Source organism: Anguilla anguilla, chromosome 13 (assembly GCF_013347855.1).
Source record: "Anguilla anguilla isolate fAngAng1 chromosome 13, fAngAng1.pri, whole genome shotgun sequence".
NCBI lineage: Eukaryota > Metazoa > Chordata > Actinopteri > Anguilliformes > Anguillidae > Anguilla > Anguilla anguilla.
Window position 1 is genome coordinate 32,383,443 of NC_049213.1, and position 17,397 is coordinate 32,400,839.

Sequence of the window (17,397 nt, forward strand, 5' to 3'; positions counted from 1 at the left end):
ATTATGGACAACCCTGAAATCAAAGTGCACCATTGGACAAGGAACACATTAACGCGTTACTCAGATACAGCACCCCCAATAATAAGAATTATCTCATTTAAGTAATAATTAAGAGGTAAATACATATGCCTTTATTTCTGCTGTGTTACATACAGTACCATGTTAACATATGTACACATTATTCATGTTATGTTACAATATAAAAGCTCATTAAAAACATGCAGGTTATGAGGTGTGGCTGAGATTGTATTTGAATGCCATACTGCACATTCATTTCATTAGGCTTCTTCAAGTCATCTGAAAAATAAAAACGTAATTCACCAGCAATGTCCTGTGAATACTCGGGCAATCCTTCAATGGGAAGAAGAAAATAAAAACTGTGGCATTCCCAAAACTGAACGCCAAACAGCTTTCTTGAATCAATTCATTTTGACTGCAATAATGCACAAACATTATTTTTCATAAAACGTTTCGGGCCTCTTGCATATCTGAACTTGTAAAAACTCCCAATTTTACATGGGAAATTCAGCAGGAAAAAAAAAAAACCAAAGTGTCCAAATGAACAGAAATAGAATAAATATGGAATAAGGCAGAACCCCCAGAGGGAAAGAGAGGTGTAAACTGTCCTGCTTTTACTGCAGAAAAATGTGGGCGAAGACGCCAGAGGAGTGTGCTCATGGTGGCTCTTGTTTTTCGGCAGAATAGCCAGGTGTGCCGTTTACTCAAGTCAAAGCACTGGGAGGAAAGCTGGAGGAGGGTTTGTGACAGAGGCACTGAGCGGAGCACGGCATCCTCAACCCACACAGGAAGCAACTTCCCTGAACCTACACAGGAAGCAACTTCCCTGAACTTACACAGGAAGCAACTTCTCTGAACCCACACAGGAAGCAACTTCCCTGAACCCACACAGGAAGCAACTTCCCTGAACCTACACAAGAAGCATCTTCCCTGAACCTACACAGGAAGCAACTTCTCTGAACCTACACAGGAAGCAACTTCCCAAAACCTACACAGGAAGCAACTTCTCTGAACCTACACAGGAAGCAACTTCAGGACCAGCTATTTGAGAGCCATTACTACATTTTTGCTTTGCTTCGGATGCAATATCTGTCCTAAACTAGTCTCTTGCATTAACTTCACATGCACTCTCCCCTTCTTTGCAGCATTTTTTCTTTGTTAACCACCTTTAAATATTGTTCTAAAAAAAAGATTATATATGTACAGATTAAGATTATATTTTAAAGTTTTATAGGAGAAGGCCACAGGTAAATAACAGTGATAATGGTGACCTCAGATATCAGCAGCCTCTCAGTTCCCACACATCTGAATAAAGCCACTCTAAGGATTTTTATATTGCATTGGAATTTGGAGAAAGGGGGGAAGAATTCAGAATGACGTGAGTGGCAAATGGAGTGTGAATGTATGCCCATATGTGGCTGGAACTTTTAAAAAACCAATTTCTCAATGTGATAAAAGGGACAGTTGTTTGCAAACTGAGCGCTATAACTTTAAAAGGGAAGAAACATCAAGATAGAAAATGATGTGCGTGGAGTATTAAAACTACTTTCCAGTGACTTTGTTAATTGCAAAGTATTTACATTAGTTTTGCCCCAGATCCTTTCTGTCCCACTAAAAATAGTCATTTCTTCAAAGAAAGCCGAATAATGTTTTTTTTTCCCCATAAATTTTCAGATTTATCCCAGTTGGATCTGCAGTAGTAAATACCAGTACTCTCCAGTTGCTGATCTGAGTTGAAGGCAGTGTGGAGGCAGAGATCACTCAGGGGAGGAGCCATGTAAACTGTCAATCAAACCGTCACAGCCCAACTTTCCAACATCAGCCAGTGCCCATCAGCGAGAGCAAAGCCACAGCACTGTACTGAGCCTCAAACAGGACGGACACTCCGCGCAGTGCAGAACCTCTTCCACCATTAACAGAAGCAGCACCCGACTCTTATTTCCTCCTCCTCCCAAAGACAATGGGCCTCATTCACCAAACCTTTCTTAAATTATTCTTACTTTTATTCTTTAAAATGTTCCTACAAAAAAAACCAATATGGGATTTATGACATGTGCAGACCTTTTGTTTTTGTGCGTATCCCAGGTGTATGAGACGATGAATGCTGACTGCTTGTAAATGTTATGCACAATCCTGTTCATGTGATTAGCGTAAAGAAACAGCCACAAACAAATACAGATAAGAAAAAAATTATGAATGGCAAAATATTCTTGGAAACACAAGTACACAGTTTATGATCAAATGTGATTGTACACGTTTCGTGAATGAGGCCCAATTACTTTCACACCACAACAGCTTATTCATTCATCCTGTGTGCATTCAAACTCATAATGCTCCATTGTATCTAGTGTCAATTAGTAAGAATAAAAAACCTCCAACATGCCAAACGCACGCACGCACACACACACACACACACACACACACACACACACACTTTAATACCTCATGGTAACGGCATGCAACTGTAACCATTGCTCCCTATATTTTTTGAAAAATAAAAGAGGAAATAAAATAAAAACTTCTGAAATGTTAATGCAGTAGTGCGCGTGCATGCGCACACGCACAATCCACTCAAGGCCAGAGTGTTCAGACTAACACAAACCATGAAAATATAAAAACTAATAAAATGACACTGTGCAATAAATACTGAGCTTTAGTTCACCGTCTTTCCCAGATGAACAGTGACCTTTACAGGGTTTAGTGCAGGTCTCCCTCTTCTCCTTCAGGACTCCAACGCGCTGACCTGAGCCCGCTCCTCTCCCTCGTCCCGCACGGTCAGCTCGACCGCACCGCCTGACATTAAAGTGAGGTAAAAACCCGGCCCTTCCGCAGGTCCGAAATCCAGCAGCTTTTGTGCTCACGGTCCCCAGACTGAGCCCGTCATTCCCCTCCTCGGCCCCTCTCTGCAGCGACATCCGCAGAGCACTTTAGAGACTCCGGGGAGCACTGACACCAGGTCTCCACACTGAGACCACAGTGCGCTGAGGGCCCGAGGTCTAACGCAGCATTATTATTAAACGGAAGACCTGGGGATAAGCAGGTCAGCTTTAACACAACCAACCGTCTCACTCTGTAACCCTTCTGGAGTGACTGAAACGCTACATTGCCACCATCTTCTCTACCCCCGGGAATACAGAGTCCCGCATGTAATCCAGGGAAGGTGCTTTGCAAAGGGGATTGGCACGGCGGGTGCTGTTAGCAGATGTTTCCGTGACCACGTCCCTAAAGGCTCCGCCCCCCCCCCCCCGGGTCCCTCAGCACCAGGGCTCTCTGGGGGCTGTGCCAGGGTGCAGGCCGTCCCCGCGCTGCCAGCCGCTCCTGATCAGAGCCAGCGCCTCCCTGCAGCGCGTCTGTACAGCGGGGTCCGACACGCCCTTCTGCGGGAGAGTCAGCTGGGGAACGGGAGAAGGACATGAGGAGAGGGGCGGGGGCGAGGAGGAGAGGAGCGGGGGCGAGGAGGAGATGGGCGGGGTGGTGAGGAGAGGGGCGGGGCAATGAGGAGAGGGGCGGGGCAATGAGGAGACAAGTTTAATCCCATTACAGTGTTTAATGTTGCTTTCTAGCATGTTCTATGTATGCAGTTCTCTTCATGGTTCTCCTCCTCCTCCTGTCTAACCTGAAAGACGTCCCTCCATGCATTCTGCAGAGCCCCGAGCAGCCGATCTCTCTCCTCACAGCCGCTGAAGTACAGAACCCAGGGGGGCAGGAACTGAGCGCGCTCCTCACTGAACTCCTGTAAAAGGACAGAGAGAGAGAGAGAGAGAGAGAGAGAGAGAGAGAGAGAGAGAGAGAGAGAGAGAGAGAGAGAGAGAGAGAGAGAGAGAGAGAGAGAGAGAGAGAGAGAGAGAGAGAGAGAGAGAGAGAGAGAGAGAGAGAGAGAGAGAGAGAGAGAGAGAGAGAGAGAGAGAGAGAGAGAGAGAGAGAGAGAGAGAGAGAGAGAGAGAGAGAGAGAGAGAGAGAGAGACGCCCTTTAACCTGCCATCCCAGAAAACACGCCATTTAAACCAGTAAACTGCGTGGAGTCATCGGTGACTCACAATGACGCAGTACGCTGCGTCCGTCTCCAGGCACACGGCGGTGATGTCACGCAGCTCGGCCGTCCCCAGGGAGCGGAAGAAGCTGGTCTGGCAGTCCTGGTGACACGTCAGCAACTGCCTGTCCGTCAGCACGAGGCAGCATGGGATACATGGGGAGGGGCCAGCTCCCTGCGGGATCATCTGTAAGGGAGGTAGGGAGAGAGTGAGAGGGAGAAAGAGAGAGAAAAGGGAGTATGAGAGAGAAAGAGAAAGTGTGTGACAGAAATAGAAAGCGTGTGAGAGAAAGAGAAAGCATGTAAGAGAAAGAGAAAGCATGAGAGAGAAAGAGAAAGCGTAAGAGAGAAAGAGAAAGCGTGAGAGAGAAAGGGAAAGCATGAGAGAGAAAGGGAAAGCGTGAGAGAGTGTGAGAGTGAGAGAGAGAGAGTTATTCTTCAGTTACCAGTGCTACAAATATTTCCAAAAAGAACAGACAGGTTGCGGGGGGGGGGGGATTGGAGCTGTAGTTGCGTCCCTCGGGGGCCCGTGTGCACGCTGGCGTGTGACCTCACCCCCCTGCAGGCCGCCTGGCAGAGCAGCTGCATCCACTCGGCCACGTCCCCCTCGCTGTCGGCGCTCAGCTCCAGCGGCGGCCGCTTGGGCAGGACCACCTGGAACGCGTTCCGCCTCTCCGAGGACCCGGAGCGCCGGCAGCCCCCGCAGTGCTCCCCTCTGCAAGGCATCATGGGAAATCCCCCGAAATTACCCACGCCCGCCACGAGCAAAGCGATGAACAATGCAGGTGATGAACTATTCTGTAGGCTCAAAACAAGGGAAATCACATTCATTAACTGTAAGGTTGAGTTTCTCAGTACTGGGCTGGATTGGATTTTTGTGTGGTCATGTGAGCAGCCCAAGCCTTAGTACCACACAACAACACAACAAAGTTCAACAGCGTGTTGCAAGTACTTCGGTCTTACCCCAAGGAAATGGACAGAAGTGGTTTCACGTCTGTTCTCTCTGGGTACTGATACAGTATACCATTGCTGTAAAATATAAAGCATTTCGTTTGATCAAAGTAGGAAGAAGGTAAAAATGTGACAAAAAGCACCAACTCAACATGCAAACGTGTCCATACTGCACAATATTACAGGACTTCTGGAAAAAAAAACACCAAGCACCAAAAGCACCAAGAGTGGAACACAAATAAATCGATAAAAGTAGGACAGCAGGCATTTAAACCAAACATAAGTGACTGTACCTGAGAACAAGGTAGCACCTCTTCCAGTGCCCCCTGCCCAGGTAAGAGGTCCCCGCACGGTAAAACAGGGGCCCCTCCTTAGTGCTGCTGGAGGCCAGGGGCCCATTCACAGGGGAGCCCACAGTCACATCCATGGGGTCCTCCCAGTGAACCAGAGAATACAGCTGTATGCACACCTCAGACACCTGCAGTACAATGCAGCACACAGAAAAAACAGCCTGGATGTCTGGTAGCTGAATAATGATCCTGAACATACTGAGGCTATTTATTGCCTGGATTCTCAACAGGGGATCCTTTAAGGTACTGTTGGAGGTCCCTGGCCAGACTTAACATGCAATGACTAGATTTGGGAAAATGTATCAAAATATAATATCAAATAATAAACTTGTGATGGGGGTCCCATGGATGCCTCTGAGTCTGGGTGGGGGGAACCTGGAAAACCCCTGATTTTCCGTTATCGCACCAACTTCCAAAGATTATATAAGCACAATGACAACTTTGTGCAATTATCTTAGGGCAGGGATTGGTTGTTTTTGGCTTCATGTCACAGTGAAGGATGAATGTGTCTTACGGTCAGTGTAACCGGCTCTAAACGGGAGAGGCCTTTACTCAGCCTGGGCGGAGCGAGCTGTACCTGGCAGTGCGCCTCCTGGCACACAAACTTGGTGAGGGCGAGCCTCTCCATGGTCGCGTCTGTCAGGACGGGCGGGCGGGGGGGCTCCCCACGTCCTCCAGCCATGGCCGAATTCAAAGCATCCAGAAACCAGCTGAGGGAAAGACACAGGCAGGCCACGGGAGTGAGAGGGTAACACACGAGTCAAGGACCGAAATTTAAGGTGACGGCCTTATTACAGCTGACTGTTAGCCTCCGTGTGTACTTTAGCAAGAGTGCTCATTACCACTTACTGGGGGTACTTGCACAACTTTACAGAGAAGCGCTTATGGCAACAGATATACACCGTATTCACTGGTATTTATGAGAATGTCTTCATAATACTCTAATGCTCATCAGTAAGTCGCCTCCAAATTCATAAACAGTATGACACCTCCACAACGTAGGGCTGCAGTGTGAGAGATCGGTGTACAGCTGTGTTTGACAAAAAAAAAAAAAAAGCACAGCCTCATACACTACTTTTAGATCTAAATAAAAGCATGTGCACAACATAAAAGCTGGGAGCCAGAGGAAGGGGGCGGAGGTGGCACTCACACGGTCAGCGACACGTCCGCAGTGTCCAGCAGGAACTGCCTGCTCCTGTCGGCACACACCAGCCGGACCGTCTGCTGGTCCAGACCCACCTGAGACACAGACGCACACGGCCTCCAGTCACAGACCTCACTAACAGAGCCCAGAGCCCCACGCTCCACGCACAGCTGGGCACCACACACAGCTAGGCCACACTCACGGAGATGGAGTCGAGCTCGCTGTAGCTCAGGCTGTCCTCCACGGTGTAGGGCTTCTCCACAGACCCTTGGGAAAGAGGGAACACACGGGAAATTTGTAAGGAAACCAGAGCGTCCTTAAGCCCTCAAACACAGCCCTGGTGCTGACAGCTAGCCGTGGTGCTGACAGCTAGCCCTGGTGCTGACAGCTAGCCCAGTGGAGCTCACCTCTGCGTAGCATGTAAACGCAGCAGTCCGTCAGCAGCACGTAGAGCGCCTGCAGGTTGCCCTCCATGTGGCCTGTGCTCATGCTCACCACCTGAAAGACCACTGGTTAAAACAGAGAGCTCAGACCCAACCCCCGCTGGTCCCCTGGTCTCCTGCCGGATAAAACACATTGTGTTCTCCTCCAGGCAGCCTTACACGTGTGGGCTTGATGTAATCACACTACACATGATGTGGGTGTGTGTGTGTGTGGGTGTATGCATGTCTGTGTGTGCATGCGGGTGTGTTTGTGTGTGTGTGTGTGTGTGTGTGTGTATGTGTGTGTGTGTGCGTGTGTGTGTGTATGCGTGTCTGCATGTGTGTGTACGCATGTCGGTGTGTGTGCATGTGTGTAAATTTGTGCATCTGTGTATGTGTGTCTGCGTATGTACGTCTGTGTGTGTGTGTGTGTGTGTATGTGCACACTGGACCAGCTCTAGCCTGTCTGTGGCACAGCTGGCCTAACTCCCTCCCACCCCCCTCACCTTGTAGAGCTGCTCCTCGCTCTCCCTGAACACATGCAGCATGAGCAGCAGCAGGTGGTTGTTGTCCACCCTGAAATAAAAAGCTCACGGTCAGTGCCACAGAGACAGGGAATTCAGTTCAAAAGCTTAAAGGGACCGCATACCATAACAGTAGGCGTAGTGGGCGACAGTGTTGTGGAATGGGTAAGGAGCTGGTCATGCAACCTAAAGGTTACAAGACCAACCGTTACCACTACCGTTGTACCCTTGAGCAAGCTACTTAACCTGCATTGCTCAGTATAGATCCAGCTGTATAAATGGTGAAATGTTGTGTAAGTGGTTCTGGATAAGAGCATCTGCTAATGTCTGTAATGTAATTTACAGAGATCAACTAGCCAAACACTACGGTGTTTAATGACAGGCGTCTCACTGGATTTCAGCAGGATGGCTGCTGTCTGCCGGGCCGGTCGGCTCCTCCTCCTTCACTTCCTGGCTCTCTTCGTCTGTGCGATGCCCGTTCTCCTCCCGCTCAGGACACGCCTCCTCTCCCTCCTCCACTAGGGCGGGGGCGGAGTCTGGTGCCACTGGCTTCTCTCCCTCATCGTCATGGCAACCCGGCAGGGCCTCTGACTGGCCAGGCTCTGCGGGGTCATCGTGTTCGTCGCACGGGACAGCAGAGCCGGGACTGTGGGGGGTGAAACGGTAGAAATCTGCAGGAGCTGGGGGGACCTGCAGGAAGGTGGGGTCCTGAGCCGTGGGGCGGGACAGGGGGGAGGGCGTGGCAGGGGGCTCAGCCTCAGGGTCCCCCCGAAAGGGCTGCTGCTGTGGGCACAGGGGGCCCGGCCCTGCCCCAGCACTGGAGCCTCCCTTCGTCCCGCGGCCCCCTCCGGCCTCCCCCTCCCAGCCACGCCCGTCCCTGTCCAGGCTGTTCACCACCTCGCTCAGGAGCTCTCCTACGCCCTCCATGGACGAGGTGTCAGTCATCTCCGGGAGGCGGAGCAACCCCTCCACGTCCTCCTCCGCCTCCTCGTCCCGGGCCGTCACCGGGCCCGTCCCTTCCTCACGGGGCCCTCCAGAGGACACGGGCCCCTCCCCAGTGCAGCAGCCCCCTGGAGCCTCCTCATGTGCCCTCTCTACACACTCCGACACCCCCTTCCCTCGCCGCCTCTTCCCCGGCTTCCTCCGACGGGCCACCCTGGGACAGGAGCGAGAGGAACACAGTAAAAACCTCTTATTTTCAACATTATTTTCACTTCAACATTTGCGGCATGATGCTTGATTGGTGAACTGTAATGAGCAGTAATGTACGTCAATGAGCAGCAACAAACAGTAACGAGTAGTCATGAGCATTAATAAGCAGTAATGAACAGTAACGAGTAGTCATGAGCATGAATAAGCAGTAATGAACAATAACGAGTAGTCATGAGCATGAATAAGCAGTAATGAACAGTAAGGAGTAGTCATGAGCATGAATAAGCAGTAATGAACAGTAACGAGTAGTCATGAGCATGAATAAGCAGTAATGGACAGTAAGGAGTAGTCATGAGCATGAATAAGCAGTAATGAACAGTAACGAGTAGTTATGAGCATGAATAAGCAGTAATGGACAGTAACGAGTAGTCATGAGCATGAATAAGCAGTAATGAACAGTAACGAGTAGTCATGAGCATTAATAAGCAGTAATTAACAGTAACGAGTAGTCATGAGCATGAATAAGCAGTAATGAACAGTAAGGAGTAGTCATGAGCATGAATAAGCAGTAATGGACAGTAACGAGTAGTCATGAGCATGAATAAGCAGTAATGAACAGTAAGGAGTAGTCATGAGCATGAATAAGCAGTAATGGACAGTAAGGAGCAGTAATGAGAGAGCTCTGCTGACCGGATGACCTCCAGCTCTGTGCTTTCAGTGTCGTCCCCATTTGAGCAGTCTGGCCAGCTGGTCCTCTGGGTGGGAGTGACGTCAGCGTACGTGCATGCGCCCGAGTCTTTTGTGAAGGCCCCCGCTGCTCCCGTCCCCATCACCGTGGCGATGACCGGCGGGGATTCTGGGGCGATGGAGCAAGGGCAGGGGACGGGGTCAGTGAGGTCACCCTCTGTAGGAAGAGGAACAGCAGACACTGAATCAGAGAGGCAGACAAACAGACAGGATGAGGCACCAATCAGATACAGTGACAAAACACAACCAATAAGGTCAGAATAAACATATACAGACAGACACCTCATGCCAGGACACACTGAACATGATTAAAACTTGCAGACACATACAAAAACAGACAGACACATACACATTGACACATCAACATGCCAAAATGCATCTAATCAAAAAAACTTACTGATCCATTGAGGACTGATCGATTTATTTGTTTGACCCATTTTTAACTCTGTGGCTCTGGCATTTTGCAGCTATTGCTTACAAGGTTAGACACCAGACAGGGTGAGTTACATCAGCAACACTGAGGGGTTGTAGTGTGTATTAGTACCAGTCCATGCTGTAAGGGAAAACCCAAACCCAGACAAACAGATCATCTACATAAAATCCAAACTCAGAACATGTATTTTGTTGCAGAGGTAACCTGATTGCATAGCCGCAGAGTACCGTATTAATTATTTAGACATTGGAAGACCACAGCATAAATTGCGTCTTTTGTTTATATTCAATATTAGTAATTGCAGCAAGAAACTGCAGCTGTAGACACAAGACAGTTTGTCATATTATGGTAGCAACAGAACGAAGCGGACTATATATATATATATATATATACGTCATTGTTTTATTATACCAGCGTGCTTTCGTGCGTTTTCAGAGAAATACTATCAATACAAATGGTTTAGCTATTTCTCAGCATAATGATGGATGCAAAGACTAAACAAACTCACCCCATATTGTCTTCAAATGGATCCATGCCAAAGAGAAGTAATTATTCATCCTCTCAAAAAGCTTTTACTAACAAACTTTTAGTAGCATGCACTCTAGCACTGTCTTCTATTGCTTCCTCAACCCTCCCCTAAAACCTAGTATATGGCTGGACTACCGGCCAACGTCACAGACATGCGCGGTGTAACTTTATCACTCAGTCAGTCAGTCAGTCAGTCAGTCAGTCATAAACATTCACGTTTGTAGGGCTGGCCCCGCTGTTGTGGTCCAGCCAAGAACTCTAAACAGTCACAGTTCCCATGTAAACCACTTAAGGCAGCAACTGACTTTCTCCATAAGAATTACAAACACTGCCTTTCTCTTCTGGTTGTCTGCATCCACTCTTGATGAAACAATGACCCATACACTTCTCTTCAAGGATATCCACAGGTGATCTGAGCAACTGAGAGGAACTCAAATGCTATCAAATGTTGACTAACCATTACAAATCCCTGCTGAAATGCAATCAAAGCCTGATCAAACAGTGTCAAGTGCTGGAGACCCAAAGAATCCTGATCGAAAGCCCCGTTAATGGAGGACTCCGTATCGCCCTAAATGCTGTGTGACTTCTGCTATGACGCAATCAGGTTTGTATTTAGTTCCCCAAGATCATTCCTTCCAGGAATTCCAGTGTTAATGAATGAACAATAACTGGTATTTAAGATATATAGCAAATGCAAAAAAAAGTGATCACTTCCCACATTAGTAATTATACGGATAAAGACCGAAGCCAGGAGAGTTGGTTTTTGCCAATAAATGGGGATGTAGCAGAGCACTGCACTTTGACGTTACAGATTACAAAAAGACCGGCCAGTGAAACATGCGACCGGACAAGCGTGGAGCAGCAGGAGGAGCAGACGCACAGATGTGTGTGTGCGTGTGTGTGTGTGTGTTCGTGCATGTGAGTAGGGAGGGGATTGGATAAACTCTTCCCACCTTCCCAGTCAGCACTGGGCAGTGACTGCAAAACGGGGAAAAGGTCACCAAAATCATAATCTAAAAATGGAGGGAAGACAAGGAATATAAAGAGAATGGCAGATAGAAAAATAAAACAGTGACATGGAAAAAAACATAACAGCTAACATTTTTGTTTGTTTTTTCTGTGTTGTGGTTTTTTTATTAATGAATTCAACATTAATTCAACTTAACCGTGTTTGTGTCACTATGTTGAGGCAGGCAGGTGAGAAAGTAATGACTATACGAGGAGCATTCACAACTTTTATCTTCACAATCAATCAGTCAACAGTCAAAAGCAGTCAAATTTCACAGCAAGTCTTTCACTGTTGACTTTGATTGGTTGTTTGGATACCTTATCATTCCACATGCTCCGGTCAACTGAAATAAATCAATTTAAGCAGCCAATTGGATGGTAGCGAGCATACGTGAAGCAATAGTGCAATTTAACAGTTAACTGTCCGATATGACACCAGCCAATCAACGGCTTCCGTTACTGGTGATTTGATCACACATTCGAATGTGTGAGATAGGGTGTGCCCCCGGGGGGGTCCTTACCCTCACTGGAGGGGGCGATGGCACTGTCGTCCCACTCCAGATTGGTGGAGGTGAAAGAGTGCAGCGACAGGCTGTCCACACCGGGCAGTCGCTCTTCAAAGTCCAACAGGTTCTGGGGCTTGTAGTACTCCGGCATGTAGGGTGTCACATCCAAATAGGGGGCATCCTGCACCAGTGGGAGCAAGGAGAAGAAATTAAGTTTCAAACCGGGAGGGGGTGGGGCAGGGGGGCCCAGGCACTTTCTAAATATATCTTACATTAACAATCCTGTAACAATTAAGCAATTTGGCAGAACCGTTTAGCCAAAGCTACTTACAAACGTACATTTTACATTGATAGCATACAACACCACTAGAAGCAAACATATTTTTGCAACAGGCCGCTGTTGACCAGAGGGAAACAAATAGCATTTGTGACATGTTTGAAACTGAAATTGAAAACTGAAAGCACATTTACCAACTATAACTATAGAAATGTCACTCAGTTTCATATGGCTCATAAACCTCTGCTTGCAGCCCAATGACACGCTTCTGATGGTTTTTAATAGGACGGCAGTGGACATACCAACTCCAAGTCAAATCGAATGAACTCCAGTCCTGACACCAGAGTGAGGAACAGTGTGAGATGATCGTGGCTGCAGACCAAGGCGTTTCTGTAAAAGAAATATACGGTGCGACATGGCTCAGGAGGTAAGAGCGATTGTCTGGCAGTCGGAGGGTTGCCAGTTCAAACCCCAGCCTGGGCGTGTCGAAGTGTCCTTGAGCAAGAGTCCTTCGCTCTGGCGAATGAGAGGCATCAATTGTAGAGCGCTTTGGATAAAAGCGCTATATAAATGCAGTCCTTTTTTTTTTTTACCATTTACACACCAGCTACCAACCACAGCTGTCAAACTCAATGCATGGGAGATCGGCCTTCAGAAAAAGAGACTCACTCATAATAGTACTTCTGCAGCAGGGCCTGGTTTTCCTGAAAGAGACGGAGGTAGCTCTCCAGAGAGCTCTCGCTCAGCGCCAAGTACAGCCATGCTCGGCCTAAACAGGATTCAGACCACAACGCCACCGTTACCAGAACAATTACGTTACCAACACTGCCCACATTAAATAAGGATACTGATCTATAATTCTTAGTTACAATACATTCACATGGCCAAGCACACAGACTGGCTAGAAAATCAAGATTTTAGGAGATAATGTGCAAATCCCCTGCTCTCTATGAGCAGATCTGAGCACAGGTGATTGTGCACAAACAGCTGTACAAGGAAGGACTAGTTTCATTTTAAGTGAGTTGCCATAGTCATCTCCCTGCTACCAACAGGGCCTATGAGCAGGTTACCTACATGAAAAATAGGAGTTAAAAATAATTACAGAAGGGTATATGAATTACAATAATGTAGCAAAAAAAAATTTTTTTAATACTTTCTCAATCATAAGCATTTGCAACTTTCCCTACCAGCAAACAGGGCGGACCGTGACTGTACAATTTACACGTGCCTGTCCATGTGTCTGCATAACGGTGCAAGTTTTCACTCACTGCGTCCAAGGTTGGTGGCAATTTGCTGGAGTCCCTCTATCTGCCGGATTGCTTCTCTGCGTGTGAAATGCAGAACCAGGACCCAGTAGCCCGAAGAGATGTTCTGCAGTCTGAGAAAAAGTGTTCTGCTTCACTCTCTACTCCATATACTCCAGAGAAGAACGTTTAACAGGATAAACAGCTAAATGGTTTACCTAACTTTTTATGCCAACAAAACATCTCAGTTATTTGTGCTCAGCAGAACACAAACCTCGGCAGCACAGCAACCCTACAACACAGTGTTTTCCTTTCCCTTTAACCAGACACGTAACTACATACACTCCAAAATTGACCACAGTTTTCTCCACTGTCCGGTTCCTGGACAGACAGGTGAACAAACAGAAGCCTCAGAGCTCCTTTCTCATACCCGTAGAGGAGGGCGTGGTCCAAGTGCTCACATAGACGCTGTAAGACACGGTCATGGTTCCTGATAGCTGGAGTCTCATCTTCACAGGCGGCAAAGTAACTCTGCAACTGAAGACATATGCATACAGACACTGATAGCAAGGCAATGACAAGAACTGGTGTCTTTCAATGTAAATTGTACAATCACTAACTTTTTCAAGGCAAAAAAACTTTCAATTTATTCCTTCAATGAAACTTTAGAACTCAGTCATACAGGAGTATAAACAATTCACTTGTTAACAGTGCTAAAGGAACGTTACAGAAAATACTGTATGATTGCACTGGTGTATTAATAGCTATCATGTGCTACACATGCATAAATCCAGTAGAATTCTTCCTTTTTAGACTTTTGTTTGCCTTGAACATACAACTGTACACAATTCAGGATAATTGTTTGTGTTGAACCGTGTTGTACTATGCCTATCTATGGAGACAACAAGATTTGGTGATGTTTAAGTTTCTACATTGAAATGTGCCAAAAATAAACCTAGTAGTACAGAAGTTGCATCACAGGCTATACATGCCATTATAATTTATCATACTACTTATACCCCGGGCCCTAAGAGTCTTTTTTTACTTACCTTCTTCACCGACAACGAAAGATTTTCCAGGATTCGGTCTTTAACTTTAAGTTGATCCATCTCTAACTGTCCTCGCCCCCAATGCTTACCAGCTGTTCTCCAGGTGTAAGGTTGGTTTATGAATAGTCACCAAACTAACTTGCTAGCCAACCATTTAATCGCCCATGACCAGTCGGATAACGTTATTAGACTGTAACAGCAAACCAGCTTGACAACAATAGCTAATATGCTAACTGTTAATACGAGCCAGTATTAGCTAAACTTCCACGAATCCGGCTGGCTAGCTCGTCTGCCATTATCGGAGCCAATATTAATCTGCACCTGGCTACTGTAGTTGAGTAGCTAGTCAGCTACCTAACGTTAGTGTTAATTTCGAGAAACTTTAGGTTTGGAAATGTGTCCGACCCGAAAGACATAGCTAGCTAGCTAGTTAGCAGCTAAGCAACCAACAGAAAGTTGCGAACGATATATCGGTAGCAAGGAAATTAAATCAGAGTTAGCCAACGTTAACTTACAATGCAAGCAACTGTGCCAAACAGACAGTAGTCAGCAGTAGCCATCGTTAACTGACACACAGTCAGCATTAGCTAGTCTAACTAAGCTACTAGACTAGACTACCCACTTGCCAGAAGTAAAGTTACACCGCCTTCGCTGTTAGCCAGGTACACGGCTTCATTCTAGCGGCAATTTAAATGTGCAGGTATCCACCTGAAGGTGCTCGCCTGCATATGATACGGCATTGACGCGCAGTCAAGCACCAGAAATTCCTGCAAAAGAAGACGTGAAACCTGGATGCTCAAGAAATAGTCTACACTGCCTGTTACCAGACGAACAGCTGGCTAGCCTTTGTCGCCGAGGTTAATCGCTGTAAGGTTACTCATTTCCCACAGGTCACTCTCTTAACATGTTGTCAGGATCACATAACCTCTACATTTCTTTTCAGACGACCTGACAGTCCTTATTTCAAAAACGGATTTGGATAAATTGCTTGTATCATTGCTGCGGCTGTTGGGATAGTCATTATAACTTGACTCCACTCACACATCCAGACAGTCAACAACAAACTCCGGAAAGTAACGGAAGTGATGTCATTACATTGACCTGAAACTGACCACAGATCAGCCAGACAGATATATGAATATTATCATTATTATTGAAAATGAATAAATGAATGCAAACACGAATAAGAATATTAAGACTAACAACAACAGTATCATTTGTATGGTTTAGATAAAACACAGTGGTTGCTGTGTCAAGCAGAATACTGTGCTATCATAACATGTCAAAGTTCGTGTTGCCTTGATATGCCATGTAGACTCATGGGCAAATGCTTAAAATCACAGTGAAGTAATTTCCTATTGAAAATCCATGCCCCACATTGGATTCATTTTGTAAAGCCTATACTTAGTGGTGGCATATTGGCATTTTTTTACACTTTAAGCCACAGAAACATAAGCAAAGTATTTTGTCTAAATGTAAATGCCTATGTACTAATTACTACAAATATATCTCTGTCAATTGTCCACATACACACACGCACACAAGTACAATGTACCAGACTGAAAGTTTGCACTAAGAGTGGCCAAGATCAGCCCAAATCATAGCCCATTAAATTTGTTTGTTATGGTGTAGACCAGGATTATGTGATTTCAAAGTATGCAAGCACAACATAGAAGCTCCAGTAGTGCAATCAGTTAGTGTGCAATACTTATAGAGCAATATGCAGCTGAGGTTATGAGTTCAAGCCTCACCTAGAGCATGAGATTTTAATAAATCTGTGTTATCATTACAGCACAAAGGGTTGTCTTAAAAAGTACACATGTAACCAGCCAACATGTCCTAAATAGAGAAACCTGCACGAGTAGGATTACTATGTATTATATTCTCTTTGGAGATGATAGGGTCCAGACTAGCAAGACAATTCTCACCAAGAGTGGACACAAAAATCACAGCAAATTTTCACTAAAAGATCAAATACATGTTAGTAACTGTGTGAGTCAGGTTTATGCGCTGGTATTTAGAAAAGAAGTAGGGAAAAAATGAAGGCCTCCTGAACACACAAGCTCCAGTAGCGCAATCGGTTAGCGCGCGGTACTTATACAGCAGTATGCAGTCGAGCGATGCCGAGGTTGTGAGTTCGAGCCTCACCTGGAGCATGAGATTTTAATAATAAATCTGTGTGTTGTCATTACAGCACAGAGGATTTTGTCAAGAAGTATGTGATTAAAAAACATACATAGTTAAATATGTAAACCTGCTCAAGTAGGATTATGTACTGTTTTCCCCTGGGAGATATTAAGGTCCCAGACAGGTAAGAAAGCTCTCATCAAGAGTGGCAAGGACGGACACAAATCACAGCAAATTTTCACAGAAGATTAAATATGTGTTCGTAACAGTGTGGACCAGGCTTATGCGCTCCAAGTTGTAGCCTAAACACTGCTGGGTTGAATCCCACGTAGGGCAAAGCCAGTTCCTTTATGGTACACTGTTTCTCATACTACACACTCTTATAAAGAAAGATTACATATTTAATCATAAACAAGTTTTTTTTTCAATTCCCTCTGGGGAACATTCTACCTGGTCTAATGGTGTTACCGGAGCTCAACAACCACATACACATTAATAGAAAACAATGCAAATACATAAAAGCAAAATGCTCTATTTAAAAATCTTTTAAATAAATCCCAAATGTTACCCACTCTGATATGCATAAAATGAGAGGTTTAAGATATGCAATTTCCCTCACAATTAATTGGCATAGGAAATTGCCTGGATAAAAAAAAAAGTTGAAATAAATGACATCAATCCTCTTTTAGGATGCAATTTGCTCTCTCTTAGCCATTTTCGTTTCTATTAGTTTTGGCCTGACTGTTTAAGCATTTGGTTTTAGCATTAACATTAATTGGCTTTATGCATATGGAAACAAATACAATCACAAGACCTGCAGACACTTCTCAGTGGAAACTATCTGGCTTACTAATTGTTTGAATCAACACAAAAAAAGTGTACTTTGC

General features: G+C 45.9%; 1 protein-coding gene and 1 non-coding gene across 2 annotated transcripts; one reads left to right on the top strand and one right to left on the bottom strand.

Annotated features, from left to right (window-relative positions):
* Positions 1 to 108: 108 nt before the first annotated feature.
* On the bottom strand, positions 109 to 15,446 carry LOC118210540 (pleckstrin homology domain-containing family M member 2-like). The gene is made up of 20 exons (XM_035386806.1): positions 14,384 to 15,446; positions 13,765 to 13,871; positions 13,359 to 13,468; positions 12,760 to 12,859; positions 12,393 to 12,480; positions 11,829 to 11,994; positions 11,253 to 11,312; positions 9,282 to 9,495; positions 7,831 to 8,595; positions 7,422 to 7,491; positions 6,901 to 6,991; positions 6,696 to 6,760; positions 6,500 to 6,588; positions 5,927 to 6,059; positions 5,293 to 5,477; positions 5,012 to 5,077; positions 4,604 to 4,763; positions 4,056 to 4,235; positions 3,635 to 3,751; positions 109 to 3,410 (listed from the first exon to the last, which is right to left on the bottom strand). Exons 1-20 carry the CDS (start codon positions 14,441 to 14,443, stop codon positions 3,273 to 3,275), a joined length of 2,964 nt encoding a protein of 987 aa, XP_035242697.1. The 5' UTR covers positions 14,444 to 15,446; the 3' UTR covers positions 109 to 3,272.
* Positions 15,447 to 16,445: 999 nt separating this feature from the next.
* Positions 16,446 to 16,539, top strand: trnai-uau. Its single transcript has 2 exons — positions 16,446 to 16,483; positions 16,504 to 16,539. It is a non-coding gene; the product is annotated as a tRNA-Ile (tRNA).
* The last annotated feature ends 858 nt before the right edge of the window (positions 16,540 to 17,397 follow it).